General features: G+C 48.4%; 2 protein-coding genes across 3 annotated transcripts; one reads left to right on the forward strand and one right to left on the reverse strand.

The window, feature by feature from the left end:
- Positions 1-164: 164 nt before the first annotated feature.
- Hp (haptoglobin) lies at positions 165-4535 on the forward strand. The gene is given in 7 exon segments (NM_001281379.1): positions 165-186; positions 1839-1921; positions 2175-2276; positions 2832-2906; positions 3741-4258; positions 4261-4269; positions 4271-4535. Coding segments are annotated over 7 exon segments (1041 nt in total). The 5' UTR covers positions 165-181; the 3' UTR covers positions 4520-4535.
- A 1469-nt stretch (positions 4536-6004) lies between these two features.
- Positions 6005-13275, reverse strand: Txnl4b (thioredoxin like 4B). Of its 2 annotated transcripts, none has more exons than XM_040737145.1 (4): positions 13177-13275; positions 11346-11555; positions 8680-8831; positions 6005-7387 (listed from the first exon to the last, which is right to left on the reverse strand). In XM_040737145.1, exons 2-4 carry the CDS (start codon positions 11475-11477, stop codon positions 7222-7224), a joined length of 450 nt encoding a protein of 149 aa, XP_040593079.1. In that variant the 5' UTR covers positions 11478-11555; positions 13177-13275; the 3' UTR covers positions 6005-7221. The 2 variants fall into 2 exon arrangements, with proteins under 2 accessions (XP_040593079.1, XP_005073077.1); XM_005073020.4 differs by lacking the exon at positions 13177-13275 and adding an exon at positions 12960-13103.
- Positions 13276-13320: the final 45 nt, after the last annotated feature.

Here is a 13320-nt window from a genome sequence, read left to right on the forward strand (position 1 = left end):
TTCAACTCTTGACAGGGTTGGTTTGTGGTTTGATTACTGGAACAACCGGTGACCTTGGCCGACATTGTGCAATAACACAGAAATGGAAGAGGAGGAGGAGGGGTAGGACCTCGAAGCATAAAAGGCCCAGCAGGAGTCGCCACGGCACGGACCATCCAGAGACTGCCAGGAGAGGCCCAAGATGAGGTGAGTCCCCAGCACACATCTCACACTTCGAGCACTCAGTGTAGAAGCCTATGGGAGAGTTGCAAAACGGGATGGGGTCAATGGGCTGAAGTTCTGGGTGAGTCCAGCCTGCAGACCACAGGCTGCCGAGGACAGCCGCAAGCGCATCGATACTTAGAGCATTATGAGATTTTCTTCCTTTCTTCCTTCCTTTCTTTTTCTGTTTTTGCCATCTCAACTGTGCAGTTTGAGTTGAGTTGTAGGTGACAACACCATGTTGAAATGTCAAAGACAGGATGTGCCTGGAACCTCAGTGAGTGAAGGGCCAGTGGCTAAACCCCTTCCTCCTGCATCCATGAGAGATGGATTTTCATTCGGGCTGCCTATCTCTAAGGAGGACCTTTCATGAGAGATGGATTTTCAGTCGGGCTGCCTATCTCTAAGGAGGACCTTTCCCCCTGACGATTAAAAGGGTTTTATCTTGACCAGGCATGAAGCAGCCTCCTGGAATATTGACTGTGCCTATTAACAGACCTGCTTTTAATGAAAGAAAGACATTTTTTTTTTTTGGTTTTACGAGACAGGGTTTCTCTGTATTGTTTTGGAGGCTGTCGGTCCAGCCCGGCCTCGAACTCACAGAGATCCGCCTGCCTCTGCCTCCCGAGTGCTGGGATTAAAGGCGTGCGCAACCACCGCCCGGCCGAAAGAAAGACATTTTAGTGACACAATCAAGGCACACAGATATTTATCAAAATAGAAAAACTTTGAAGGTTGAGAAAAGACTAGAAGCAGAAATTCGCCAAGAAATTCCTGACTGGCCAATGTCTGCTGGGATCTGGTTACCTTTTAAATGTAGTCTGTGCACCAATGATGGCCACAGTCATGCCTTTAGAAGCCAGTTTTCTCTAGGCAACCATCTGGCATTCATGGTTTTATATGCCACCCTTTAAAGGCAAATACTCACAGAGTAATAGGAACAACCACATATGAGTTAGGGGTGATGGTGCACACCCAGTCACTCTAGAACCTGAGGTTGGCTGAGCCTGGGAGTCCAGGAGTTTGTGACAAGCCTGGGAACGAGTGAGTCCTTGTCTTAAGAACAATGATAACTATGACAAATTACACATGCAAACAACCTTTTCATTATGGGAGATGTCAAACGCTAGTGAGACTAGCAAAGTAAATCATAGCTGCCATCTTTAGGCTAGCTACAATGTCCTAACAGTGTCTCCGTAGCCCAGGACTCATGGACGTACGGCAGAGGCTTCTTGCTGGACACCACAGACCATCACTAGAGGAGAGGCTCATAGCTCTGTGCGTCCTCTGCACTCTGCTCCTCTTTTCTCACCCCGCCTTCCTCGGCTGTTTTGAGACAGGCACTTGGGATGTAGCACAGGCTGTTCTCAAACCACTGATCCTCCTGCCTCTGCCTCAGTGTGGAGTTGGGATGGCATATATGCTACCACACTGGTGGTCTGGTGGTGCCTTCCTCCCTCTGTTACGGTGGCCCCTTTCTGAAGCTTGTACAGAATTCCCAGTGACACAGAGCTTGCAGGTGTGTCTGGGATTTGCTGAACCCAAGGGGGTGGGGGGGAGTAGGGGGTAGGACGCAGCTCCTCTCTTTACTGGCTGCTTAATGCAAAGTGTGTTTCCTTCTTTCCACCTCTCTGCAGAGCCCTGGGAGCTGTTGTCACTCTCCTGCTCTGGGGACAGCTTTTTGCTGTGGACTTGAGCAATGATGCCATGGATACTGCAGGTGAGTCTCCGGGCTTTCCCAGGAACTGTGCACCCCAGCTCGGCTGTGCCCCAGTCTGGCCGCATCAAAGCTGCACCCTGTTAGGGAAGAACCAGTTCCTCTTCCTGTCCTCTCATTCCCTACATCTTTGGGGCCTCCCTTCCTCAGCTTCCACTCGGGGGCGAAAGGGAGTCTGGTGTGCAGGGCAGCTCCCTCTTGGCTGACTTTTTATCGGGAGTCACCACATCCTTTATTAGCTTCTTTTTCTTGGCAGATGACAGCTGCCCAAAGCCACCAGAGATCGAAAATGGCTACGTGGAGCACTTGGTTCGCTATCGCTGCCGCCAACACTACAGACTACGGACTGAAGGCGACGGTAAGGCCTGGATGAGCACCCCTCCCTGCACACCCTGGCCCTGTTTAGTATTCCCATGATGGATGGATGAGAACTGTCAGGAGCCAGGAGAGTTAGATTCAAATGAAGTTTCTGTCTCCTGTTGGCGGTCCTTCCACCAAACTGAGTTGTCTCAGCTTCATGTTCTGTTTTGTTAAGGGGCAGCGATTCCATGGCCCCCGTTGCTCAGGAGTGCTGTCTTCACCTATGACATTGGGCAGCCTCACTATGTTCTTGACAGTTTCTAAGAATTTCACTGTGTCTTACAAGAGACACTCTTTATTTCATTTTTCTGCCGAGAAAACTAAGGCAGAGAGAGGCTGAGGTAGCTTATGAGAGGCAGAGTCAGGGCCTGAATCCTAACTTCTTCCTGTCCTATAATGCCATCTGTCATGAATAATTCCTGTCCTGCCAGACACAGTGTGACCTGAGGCATGGTCCTTCCTTCCCTCCCTCTCCTCGAACTTGGTAGAAGTCTCCTCGTGCCACCCTGGGGCCAGACTGGCTTCTTCAGCTCATCTCTTCCTTTTGTTTCAGGAGTGTATACCCTAAACAGTGAGAAGCAGTGGGTGAACACAGCTGCTGGAGAGAGACTCCCCGAGTGTGAGGCAGGTGGGTGCTGAGGTCAAGTCCCGGCAGGGATGGAGGCTGAAATGTGACAGAGGCGGGTTCCTCTTGTGTGGCCTGCATATGTGAGAGCCAGGACGGGTTAGAGAGAGCCACAGCTGGCAAAGCAGGGACACGATGACTCCCAGAGAGCTTAGTGTCATGCTCATTTAGGCCTAAGGGGTTGGCTCAGTCACTGTCTACCCTGGTTCCCATGGTGACGTCCTCCAGCAGGAATACCTGCTCACAGAGACTTGTCAAAGGTAAAGTGAGTGCCCCAGGAAGGACCAGGTTAGGGATGCCATACTTGAGCTGAGCCCACAAGGGGTAAGGCAGGGTATGGGGGCAGCTGGGACCCCTGCATTCTGTAATTCTCTCCTCTCCTGCCAGGATGAGGATTTTGATCAATTTCTACTACCAGTGGCAGGAACTGCCAACCTGCTTTGGGCTGACTTCAACATCCACAAAAAGTCTATGTTCCTGCTAACACTGCTACAGGGCCATCATTGTCTGAGAATGAAATACATACACACAGCTTCCAGCCCTGTCATTGAGTTCAGAGAATTATGGAATTTTTGTGTGTGATGTTTATTATATGTATGTTATGTAGGTATAAATACATTTGTATATTTATACACAGTAGTTTATCAGCCAGGTTTTTATTTTCTAATTCTGTCTTAGTCACTTACTGTGTAATTACTAGAGATGAGAGGAGCAGGTGGCAAGGGCAGAGTGTTTGGTTATTCTTGGGCGTGGAAGCGGCAGTGGCTGACGCTTCCAGGGCCCCCGCACATGGGGCCTGCTCTGCACCGCTGCTCACATTCCTCCCTCCCTCTGCAGTGTGTGGGAAGCCGAAGCATCCCGTGGACCAGGTGCAGCGCATCATAGGTGGTTCTCTGGATGCCAAGGGCAGCTTTCCTTGGCAGGCCAAGATGGTCTCCCGCCACGAACTCATCACAGGGGCCACACTGATCAGTGACCAGTGGCTGCTGACCACGGCCAAAAACCTCTTCCTGAATCACAGCGAGGATGCGACATCCAAGGACATTGCCCCTACCTTAAAACTCTACGTGGGAAAAATGCAGCCGGTGGAGATTGAGAAGGTGGTTATCCACCCCAACCGCTCTGTGGTGGACATTGGGTTAATCAAGCTCAGACAGAAGGTGCCTGTCAACGAGAGAGTGATGCCCATCTGCCTGCCTTCCAAAGACTACATAGCACCAGGCCGCATGGGCTATGTGTCTGGCTGGGGGCGGAATGCCAACTTCAGGTTTACTGATCGTCTCAAGTACGTCATGCTGCCCGTGGCTGACCAGGACAGCTGTATGCTTCACTATGAGGGTAGCACAGTGCCCGAGAAGAAGGCTCCCAAGAGTCCTGTTGGGGTACAGCCCATCTTGAATGAGCATACCTTCTGTGCTGGCATGACCAAGTACCAGGAAGACACCTGCTATGGCGATGCTGGCAGTGCCTTTGCCATTCACGACCTGGAGCAGGACACCTGGTATGCAGCTGGGATCCTGAGCTTTGATAAGAGCTGTTCTGTAGCTGAGTATGGCGTGTACGTGAAGGTGAACTCCTTCCTGGACTGGATTCAGGAAACCATGGCCAAGAACTAGTGCAATACTGACTGGAAGGCTCTGCCCAGGCTGACAGCCTGAGAGCACTGTTCACCATGGAAGCGGGGAGTGGAAGGTCAGGACATGATAGGATGGTGCTAGCCCTGCACTGCTCAGTCAATAAAGAACTTGTTCTGACCCATTTGTAGTTCATGCAGTCTGGGGCGGCTATTCTCCTTTACAGTACAGGGCAGCCAAGAAGCATGGTGGGCCGGAAAAATCGGGACTCTCCCCCTCATTCCAAGGGGTCAGGAAATCCCTAGGGTGCTGTAGACTGCCTGCCTTGGGGAATCATGTTTATGAAATCCAGGTCTCAGGAAGATCACTGTGAAACTTGCTTTTTAGTCAAGGAAAAAGACATGGAGAGTTGAAGAGCTTTGGTTAGAGTCACTCAGCTACTTAACGGGGCTGAACTTGATCCTGGCTCTGCTTGAATGCAAACTCTGAGCTCACCTGGCATATCCGGTCACCTCTCTGAAGTGGGTGGAGGAAGCCCTGACAGAACCCTTTGTTTGTGCTTCCATCTGCCAGTGCCCCAGAAACCAAAACAGGCACATGCAGGCAGGCTATGGGCTCAATGGGTCCTCACCACAGCTCAGCCCACAGATTCGCTCAGTGACGGAAGTTCCTGGTTGTTACTTGCCTCAGATCTTTTCCATGAGGGATGAACATTAGTAACTCTGGAGTCCCCTGGCTGGAATGCTCTGGACTTGGCAGAGTTAGGGTCTCTTCTTCAGTGGCTCCTCTTCCACAGAGGAGAAACTCACCCTGCACTGGGGTTTGGAGACAAGCCACATGGCCTTCCATACCAGAGACAAAGGAAGACACACCCAGAAGCTCTTCTCTGAACACTTCCTTGCCCCGGGCCTTTAGTTCAGTCCTTCTCTTGTCTACTGTCTCATTATGCTAACTGTGGCCTCTCTTCATGGTGTATGAGGCCACCAGGGATGGGCTCACTTGCACCCTCAAAGTCACTAAGGTATCTCCCCAGGGCAGAGCTATGGGATCAAGGGAGGAGACAGGATCTACCTTCTAGAACCTGGGAGAAAACAGCCAGAAACCGTAACAGCAGTTACATACTTACTCGACACCTGGTGGCAGGTGGCTGGCCACTACCTGGGAGGGAAATAAGGCTGGCCCTTCCTCCACTGCTCTGCCTCCTGCCTGCTCTCCGGCAGGCCTGCTTCTCCCTTCCCGCACAAGGACTTTCTCTTCTCTCTGGAGACCCTTCTCTCTCCAGGAGTCATTTACAGTTACACGGCATTTAGCACTGGACCGGGCATACAACACATGCTTAATAAATAGCAGTGGGAGGGAAAGCACCCAAGACAGGATATAAAACGTACGTCCAGACTGCAGAGGCCCCTCTGCCCTCACCCCAGCCTTCAGGAAGAAAGATGACAGGATTTTCTCTGTGCAGGCTCAGAGATTTTGCTGGCACCTGAGTACTTAGGCTGAAGAACAGAAGACCCAGGTGACAGTGAGTCGGACAAAGAAATTTTATTCTTTCATAGGGATGAGGAGGAAGGTTTAGAGTTCACCTAGGATTCAGTAACAATAGGGGTCTGACTATTAAGATCTCTGCACACTAATATTTCATCTCTTGGGCCTAGGGTGGCTGCCACAGCCCCATGTATCCTAAGGAGAGGATGGGAAGGGACATTTTCCTCATCCCTAAAGTGACTCTCAGCTTTAAGTGGAGGGTGTGGAAAGCCCCAACAATCTTCTGTGCCACATTCGTCAGAACCGGGTTCCATTTGACTTTTCCCTGAAGGGCACTGCTGAAAGGGGGTGACAGTGCTGCTGTGTCAAGCCTGGGCCTCTACTGGCAACAAGTCCCTTGCTGCCCAGCAGGTCACAAGCTGCTTGACCGCAGACCTCCAGCTCTGTACCTACTCTCATTCCAGAGTCAGGGACAACAGCCACCATGCGGTTTACGAGAAACACAGGTATTCTGAGGTTGGGCTAGGGAACCCTGGGAGGTTTGGTATTCTTCAAAAGCCACTGGAACCAGCAAATCCCACTGACATTTCCCCCTTACCAATTCTGATATACCTTTGGTCTTGAGTCCTAGAAATAAGGTGGTGGCACTGCCTTCTGGGAGCTCTGTCCCTTTTTCCCAAGGAAGCAAACTTGTTGTTTAGCTTGATCTGTGCTGGATGGTGAAGGACCACATTTTCCTCTCATCAATTTAATAGCCTGTCAGCTATAAACGAACAGCTATAAACAGGTCAGTGCTTTCAGTCCTGAAAACAAAAGAGCTCACCTGCAGCTAACAGAATGTTAATTATTTCAATAGAAGCTGGGGTAGGAGGGAGCAAGGGGGCAAGTGAATGGAAGCATGGGGAGGTGTGTGTGTGTGTGTGTGTGCGCGCGAGCGCGGTGCGCGCTCCTGTCTGTTAATCAAGCTGTTCTCACAGGATGCATGACTTTAAGGGTAAAGACAGGTCCAGATAAAGGGAAGTTACAAAGATGACCGAACACTGTCACCTGACTGCTCTGAGGCTCTCAGGGAATGGACACTCAAGCATCCGGATTCTTGGGAGTACCGGGGCTGCTGCCCAGGGGCCATTGATTACAGGCACATCAAACCTCTTTGCTGGGGCAGTGAACATGTCTCTGAGGGACTCCAGACCACAGGCCCTCTGGGTTCAGGTCCTGTTCCACACATGACTCCTTTATCTCCAACAGCCATGAGTGTGCTAAATGTCTTGATAGAGGAGGTCATATTTGGGGATATTCTTGGGATCAATAGGACTCTGGACAATAAGTTTCCCCCTCATTGCTCCCCGGTAGATGACTTCAATCAAATCCATGAAGTCTTGTTTGGTTTTGAAGCTTCCTACAAATTTAGTGTGATCAGGAGACCTGCAGCAGAGAGAGAAATAACCATGGTCAGAGCTTCCCAGTGTGTGAAGCCTGTGTGGTCAGCAGCAGGCAGTGGCCTCTTTCTCCCCTGTTGTCTGGGAGGCTCTCCATCTGTGGCCTGACCACTGCCTCTTCCCAGGTAGAGTACACAGGGCTAAATACAGGGCTGAGATCAAAGGCCTGCTGTGGGGAGACTATCTCTTTATCACGTCCCATCATTACCCTGTACAGGGCTCTGAGTACTGGAGTGGGCAGGGTTGGCTCAGTGTCTCTGTAAAAGCCCATTAGCTCGTCACATCTCTCAAGTTCTCCCCACTGACACTTCTGAGGTGTGGGTATTAATATAATATAACCTACAAATTATCTTAAACATCAGGAATATTGCTTGTAGAAACTTTTAAAAGAAAAACAAAGTCAGCTATGAGGTCAAAAGCCATCTTTTGGATTTATATCCTTTCAGTTCTGTGTGGGGGTGTGTTTCTACATTTTATTAAGATAAAAATCATGTCACAAACAAGTTAATAATGTGGTTCTACAAGTAATATTTGTCCCAGAATTGTAAAATATGCATCTACAATGCACTATTAAACTCCTGAAAATGTAATTACGGGGTTAAAAGACCAAGCACTTCCTGGATTCCAAGTAAGAAGGTTGTACTAAGCTAATATAGTAACTGAATCCTAGGGTAAGCAGCTCCAAGTTCACCTCCACTTGAGAACTGAGAAAGTAGACATACCTCCCCAAAGTAAGGGATAACCACAATCCTAGAGACAGCCAACAGTACTCATATAGGGGCGTGAACAGGATGGGTGGAGGGCATTACAGAAGATACCATGTGACTTATTTTGACAAGCCTTCTTGAAGAATGACTTCAAAATTCTCTGAGTGGCAGAAGACACTTGTAAGAGAGAAATGTGTCTTCCTGGCACCAATGCTTCTTTTGCAAATGCCAACTACCAGCTCCCAAAGCTTAGAAACCAGGGATTATCTTGCAGCAGATTTTTTTTTGGTAAGTTTATATTCTATGCTCAACTAATATTGCTATTCTATATTTTCTATGCCCAAGGATGGTTGGCCAGTACTTCAAAAGCTGTACTGTTTTTCATGTTTAAGTCAGAAATTAAAATTTGTCAATCACACCTGAAACACTCGCACTTTGTGCTAAAGTTTCCCATAAGGAGACAGTATTCACCCACTTGGCCAGACTCAGGGAGTCAACAGAAAAGTAAGTGAGCTTCTGAACCTGCCCTGATAAAACCAACTTTCCAATCTGTAGAGTCAACTTAACTTACCCATAGTCCACTTTCATGTGCTGCCCATTGAAGAAAAATACAGTAGATGGAATATAACTGATGTCAAAGTACTGCGTATAAACTGGAGTGTGGTCCACATCCACCAGGTAAATAGCAGCCATTTTACTTAAGTCAGCAGAGGTCTTTGAGAGCTGTGAATGACAAGATGGATGGAGGTTACACTTTTGTGAAATGTACTAGAATATTGTATGAGAAACTTACTATAACATTTTTTGGGGGAAGAAAAATTTTGTTTAAGAAATACTTGAATCAAGCCTATTTGAATTCCTCATAAGACACCATCTTGGATCTTGCTATGTAGACCAGGCTGGTCTTGAGCTCACATAAGTTCACCTGCCTCTGCCTCTCAAGTGCTGAGATTAAAGTATGCACTGCTGGGCCCAGATAGACATACTGTTGCTGTTTAGAGCGTGGATCCTTGTTGACAGGCTCAGAAGGCACTGTGTGGTGGTTTGAATGGGAATGGTCCCCAGGGGCGCATATATTTGAATAGTTGGTCCCCAGTTGGTAGCACTTGTTTGAGAAGGGTTAGGAGATGTGGCCTTGTTGGAGGAGGTGTGCCACTGTGGACAAGCTTTGAGGCTTCAAAAGCCCATGCTATTCCCAGCTAGCTTTCTTGCTTTCTTGTGTCAAGATGTGAGCTCCTAGCCACTTCTCCAGCACCATGTCTGCCTGCTACCAAGCTCTCTGCCACAATGGTCATGGATTCCAACCCTCTAAACCCATGAGCCCCAAATAAACAGATCAGGGAAAATATTTTCTCCTTTTGTTTTGTTGATGTTTGATTCTTTTTCTTTAGAGATGAATTTTTTCTTTTAAGTTTCATTTATTTGTGTGTGTGCAGGGGCTGGGGGCAGGACAGGCGTATGTATGCGCCAGTGCAAGTGTAGGATCCAGAAGACAATTTGCTGGGGGCAGGTCTCTTCTTCTTAGAGGCAAGAGCCCTTACTTGCTGAGTCATCATTCTCATGGGCTCATGTCTGATTATTTTCAAGAAAGGAATCTATAGTCACTTAGGGTGAGCTGAACAGGAGGTCTAGTTTCAATGCCTGGAACTTCAAAACAAAACTACAGATCCTGACACACCCACCTGCAGCAACTCAGGAACATTCCCATAGATGCTGACTCTCCCTGGCTCTTTCGTCCCAGAAATGGAAGTTAGAGACGTGCCTGATGCCGCCTCCCACGCTAACTACCTTCCGTCCTTTACACTTGTTCGCCCACTGAAGCAGTCAGTGTGTGGGCTGTGCCCACGTAGCACTCCCATTTTACAGGTGAAAAGCTGAGGCCGAGGAGGTAGTGCCTGGACACACAGCTCCTAAGCAGCAGGGGTGGGATTGGAACTTTGGTGCCTTGGTTTCAGAATCAATCAGTCTATATTATTTAATTGTTTTATTGGCACTGGCAGTTGAATTCAGGGCCTTATACTTAAGTGGCAATGGTTCTACCACTGAGCTATACTTCCAGCCTAGAATTTATACTCTTTCCCATAGCTATATATCCATTTCTGATCATCTTCTTCCAAGTTAGTATATCATTCTTACTTATTGACTGGTGTGTGTGTGTGTGTGATGCACTGTGAGTATGGTATACATGGAATCAGAGGACAACTTTCAGGATTCAGTTTTCCCCTTCCACTGTGGGTTCCGGAGACTGAACTCAGGTTGGCAGTCTTGTGCAGCAAGCACTTTCTCTGCTGAGCCATCTCACTGGCTCCACACGTTCACTTTAATGACATAATGCTACTCTGACATTTGTTCCCCAGTCGATGGGTGGAAAGAGGTGTCAGTCCTTGGTTCAATCACCACGGTAAATAAGGACAACAAAACAAAACACAGTAACTCTGTCTTCTAATTTCCCTCGCTACTAATTTGAGTGTGAAGACAAGCTGTGAAACTTGATCTCTCCACCAGAAGCAGCAAACAAGTAGAGTTTTGGCCGCCAGGGAAACAGTCTGGATCCCACTTTACAGCTTCCGCACCCTGGAGGGATTTCTGCAGTCATGGATGTGACTGTTGTGACTGATGAAAGCACAATGTTCAGACACCCAGGGGTGGCATTTCCTGCTCTTCCACTGCCTGAATTTTCAATTAAAGCTGCTCATTCAAAAATTCACTTGTGGGGCTGGAGAGATGGCTCAGTGGTTAAGAGCAGTCACTGGCTGCTCTTCCAGAGGTCCTGAGTTCAATTCCCTGCAACCACATGGTGGCTCACAACCATCTGTTATGAGATCTGTGCCTCTTCTGGTCTGCAGGCATATATGCAGACAGAACACTGTACACATAATAAATAAATCTTTAAAAAATTTACTTATAAAGCCGGGCGTTGGTGGCGCACGCCTTTAATCCCAGCACTCGGGAGGCAGAGGCAGGCGGATCTCTGTAAGTTCGAGGCCAGCCTGGTCTACAGAGTGAGTTCCAGGACAGCCTCCAAAACAATACAGAGAAACCCCGTCTTGAAAAAAACCCCCCCAAAAAATTTACTTATAGCCTAATTCACTTATGGACAGGCAGTGGTGGCACACACCTTTAAACCCAGCACCTGAGAGGCAGAGACAGGCCACACTGGTCTACAGAACAAGTTTCAGGACAGCCAAAGCTACATCGAGAAACCCTATCTTGAAAAACAAAACAAAACCCACTCACTATATCATCCAGCTGTAGACAGACAGGGTCCTCATCCCTTCCAAACCTGAGAACCAACACTTTCTCTGCAGTGCTTTTGATGGCCTGGTCCACTTCTTTCTTGCTAGTCAGTTTGGGCAAGAGGAAGCTCATCTTGAAGAAAATTCCAGTGTTAGTATGCACTACCAGTTCTGCAATGCTTGCAGGCTGTTTAGACGAAGTGTGTGAGTCCTAATATAAAGAACAAAACAACACCATTTAGCATCCGCCATGTTATCAGGTGATTTAAAAGCAAACCTTTCAGGAAAAAAATCTGTGAACAGGCTCCACCCCTGGCTTGCCATCCTTGGGGCCCGGCTTCCAGAACTTCATGCGCCATCCTGAAACACCCACCAGGTAACTGCTTTCAGTAATTTCTCTTAGAAATACATGAGAAATTATGTACCATACCAGAAGAACACACACGTTTCTGTATTTCTCCCCCTTTTACACAAGAGATAGATTGTATTATATATGTCAGTGGTTCAGCAAGCAAGAGATGACATCCTCAAATGTGGGGACTGGAGATTTAGTTAGATCCCAACAGGAAGACCAGGCAAAGCCTTTGACTGCAGAGTGCTGATTAGTCTGTGGAGCTGTGCGCAGCTAAGCAGGGAGGCAGCTGTGCAAAGGCAGATGGGCCTGCCACTAAAGGATGCTGCTGTCCCCACCCTCCACGCCATTGCCTGACTCCAAATGGAACCAGAATTTATGGGAAGTGCTGGGGCAGACAGACTGGAGGATCTCAGCAGTCTAGAGCAGGAGGAGGAGCAGTTGGGAATAGCAGAGGCTCAGTACATATAACCCAGCCATCTTTCTAAACTTTGCATTGTTTTAAATCTAACATTTAGTGAGATTCCCATAGCCCTTACACAGAAAACGTCCAGATTCATCACGGTAGCACACCATTTCATATGTGGACCACACTTTAGTGGTCCTTCATTGCTGGACGTTTGTATTTTCTCATGTCCCCGCTTAAGGCGTCTTCCTAGGTGCACTTTATCACATGGCACACAGACCAGTTATGAGTGTGTGGAGCCAGGTGTCGAGGCTCACCTCTTTGGATCCCAGCACTCGGGAGGCAGAAGCAGGCTGACCTCTGTGAGTTTGAGACCAGCCTGGTTTATAGAGTGAGTTCCAGGACAGCCAGGGCTACACAGAGAAACCCTGTCTTGAAAAACAACAACAAAAAGTGTGTGGAAATCACAATTAAATAAATATTCCAAGATATCACCAAAGGACATATCTGAACACGGACAGGGGATTATTATTTCCACTAAGGGTCTCGCTAAGTATCCCAGGTTGGCTTTGGATTTGTGGCAATCTTCCTGTCTCTGCCTCACAATTGCTGGGATTACAGGAGTGTGCCATCATGCCTGGTAGAGAACTTATTTACATCAGGGCGGATATGTTTACTTTTCAAAATATTTCGCACATGTGTTTTACAAGGTGCGGGTGGTTGGGTTACTCCTGGTCTACAGGAGCCAGGGCACTTAAACCACCTGACAGCAATCCGGACTCCTTCACGGGATAGCCATGGCACAACTGTCTCCTTGCTCAGTCCCGACCCGGGAAAGGACCTTAACCCCAACTAACCTGGACTGTTGCTTAGAAACCCTTCTTTGGCCCGCAAACGCACACAAGCGGAAGTGAGAAACACGGACGCAGAAAATGAACGTCTCACCGCGCGTCCCAGTCAATAGCCCAATAAGCAGACGACATTATTATAGTTCTCGCCCACTTGGCACCACCCCAACAGGAAGCTATGTCATTTCCGCCCTTAGTAAATATGGCCTATCTCGGTCTGTCTTACCTCTCACGCCTACAGGCCAGAGGCGGGGTGTCAGCTATCACTCTAAGCACGATTGGTCGCGAGGAATCCTGGGGCCCAGAGGAAGACACCGCGGCTTTGAAGGCGTGTTCACGTTGTTTCTCTCCGGCCTCCAGGAATCTTAGA

The sequence above is a fragment of the Mesocricetus auratus genome, unplaced genomic scaffold (assembly GCF_017639785.1).
Source record: "Mesocricetus auratus isolate SY011 unplaced genomic scaffold, BCM_Maur_2.0 Super-Scaffold_6723, whole genome shotgun sequence".
Classification (NCBI taxonomy): Eukaryota; Metazoa; Chordata; class Mammalia; order Rodentia; family Cricetidae; genus Mesocricetus; species Mesocricetus auratus.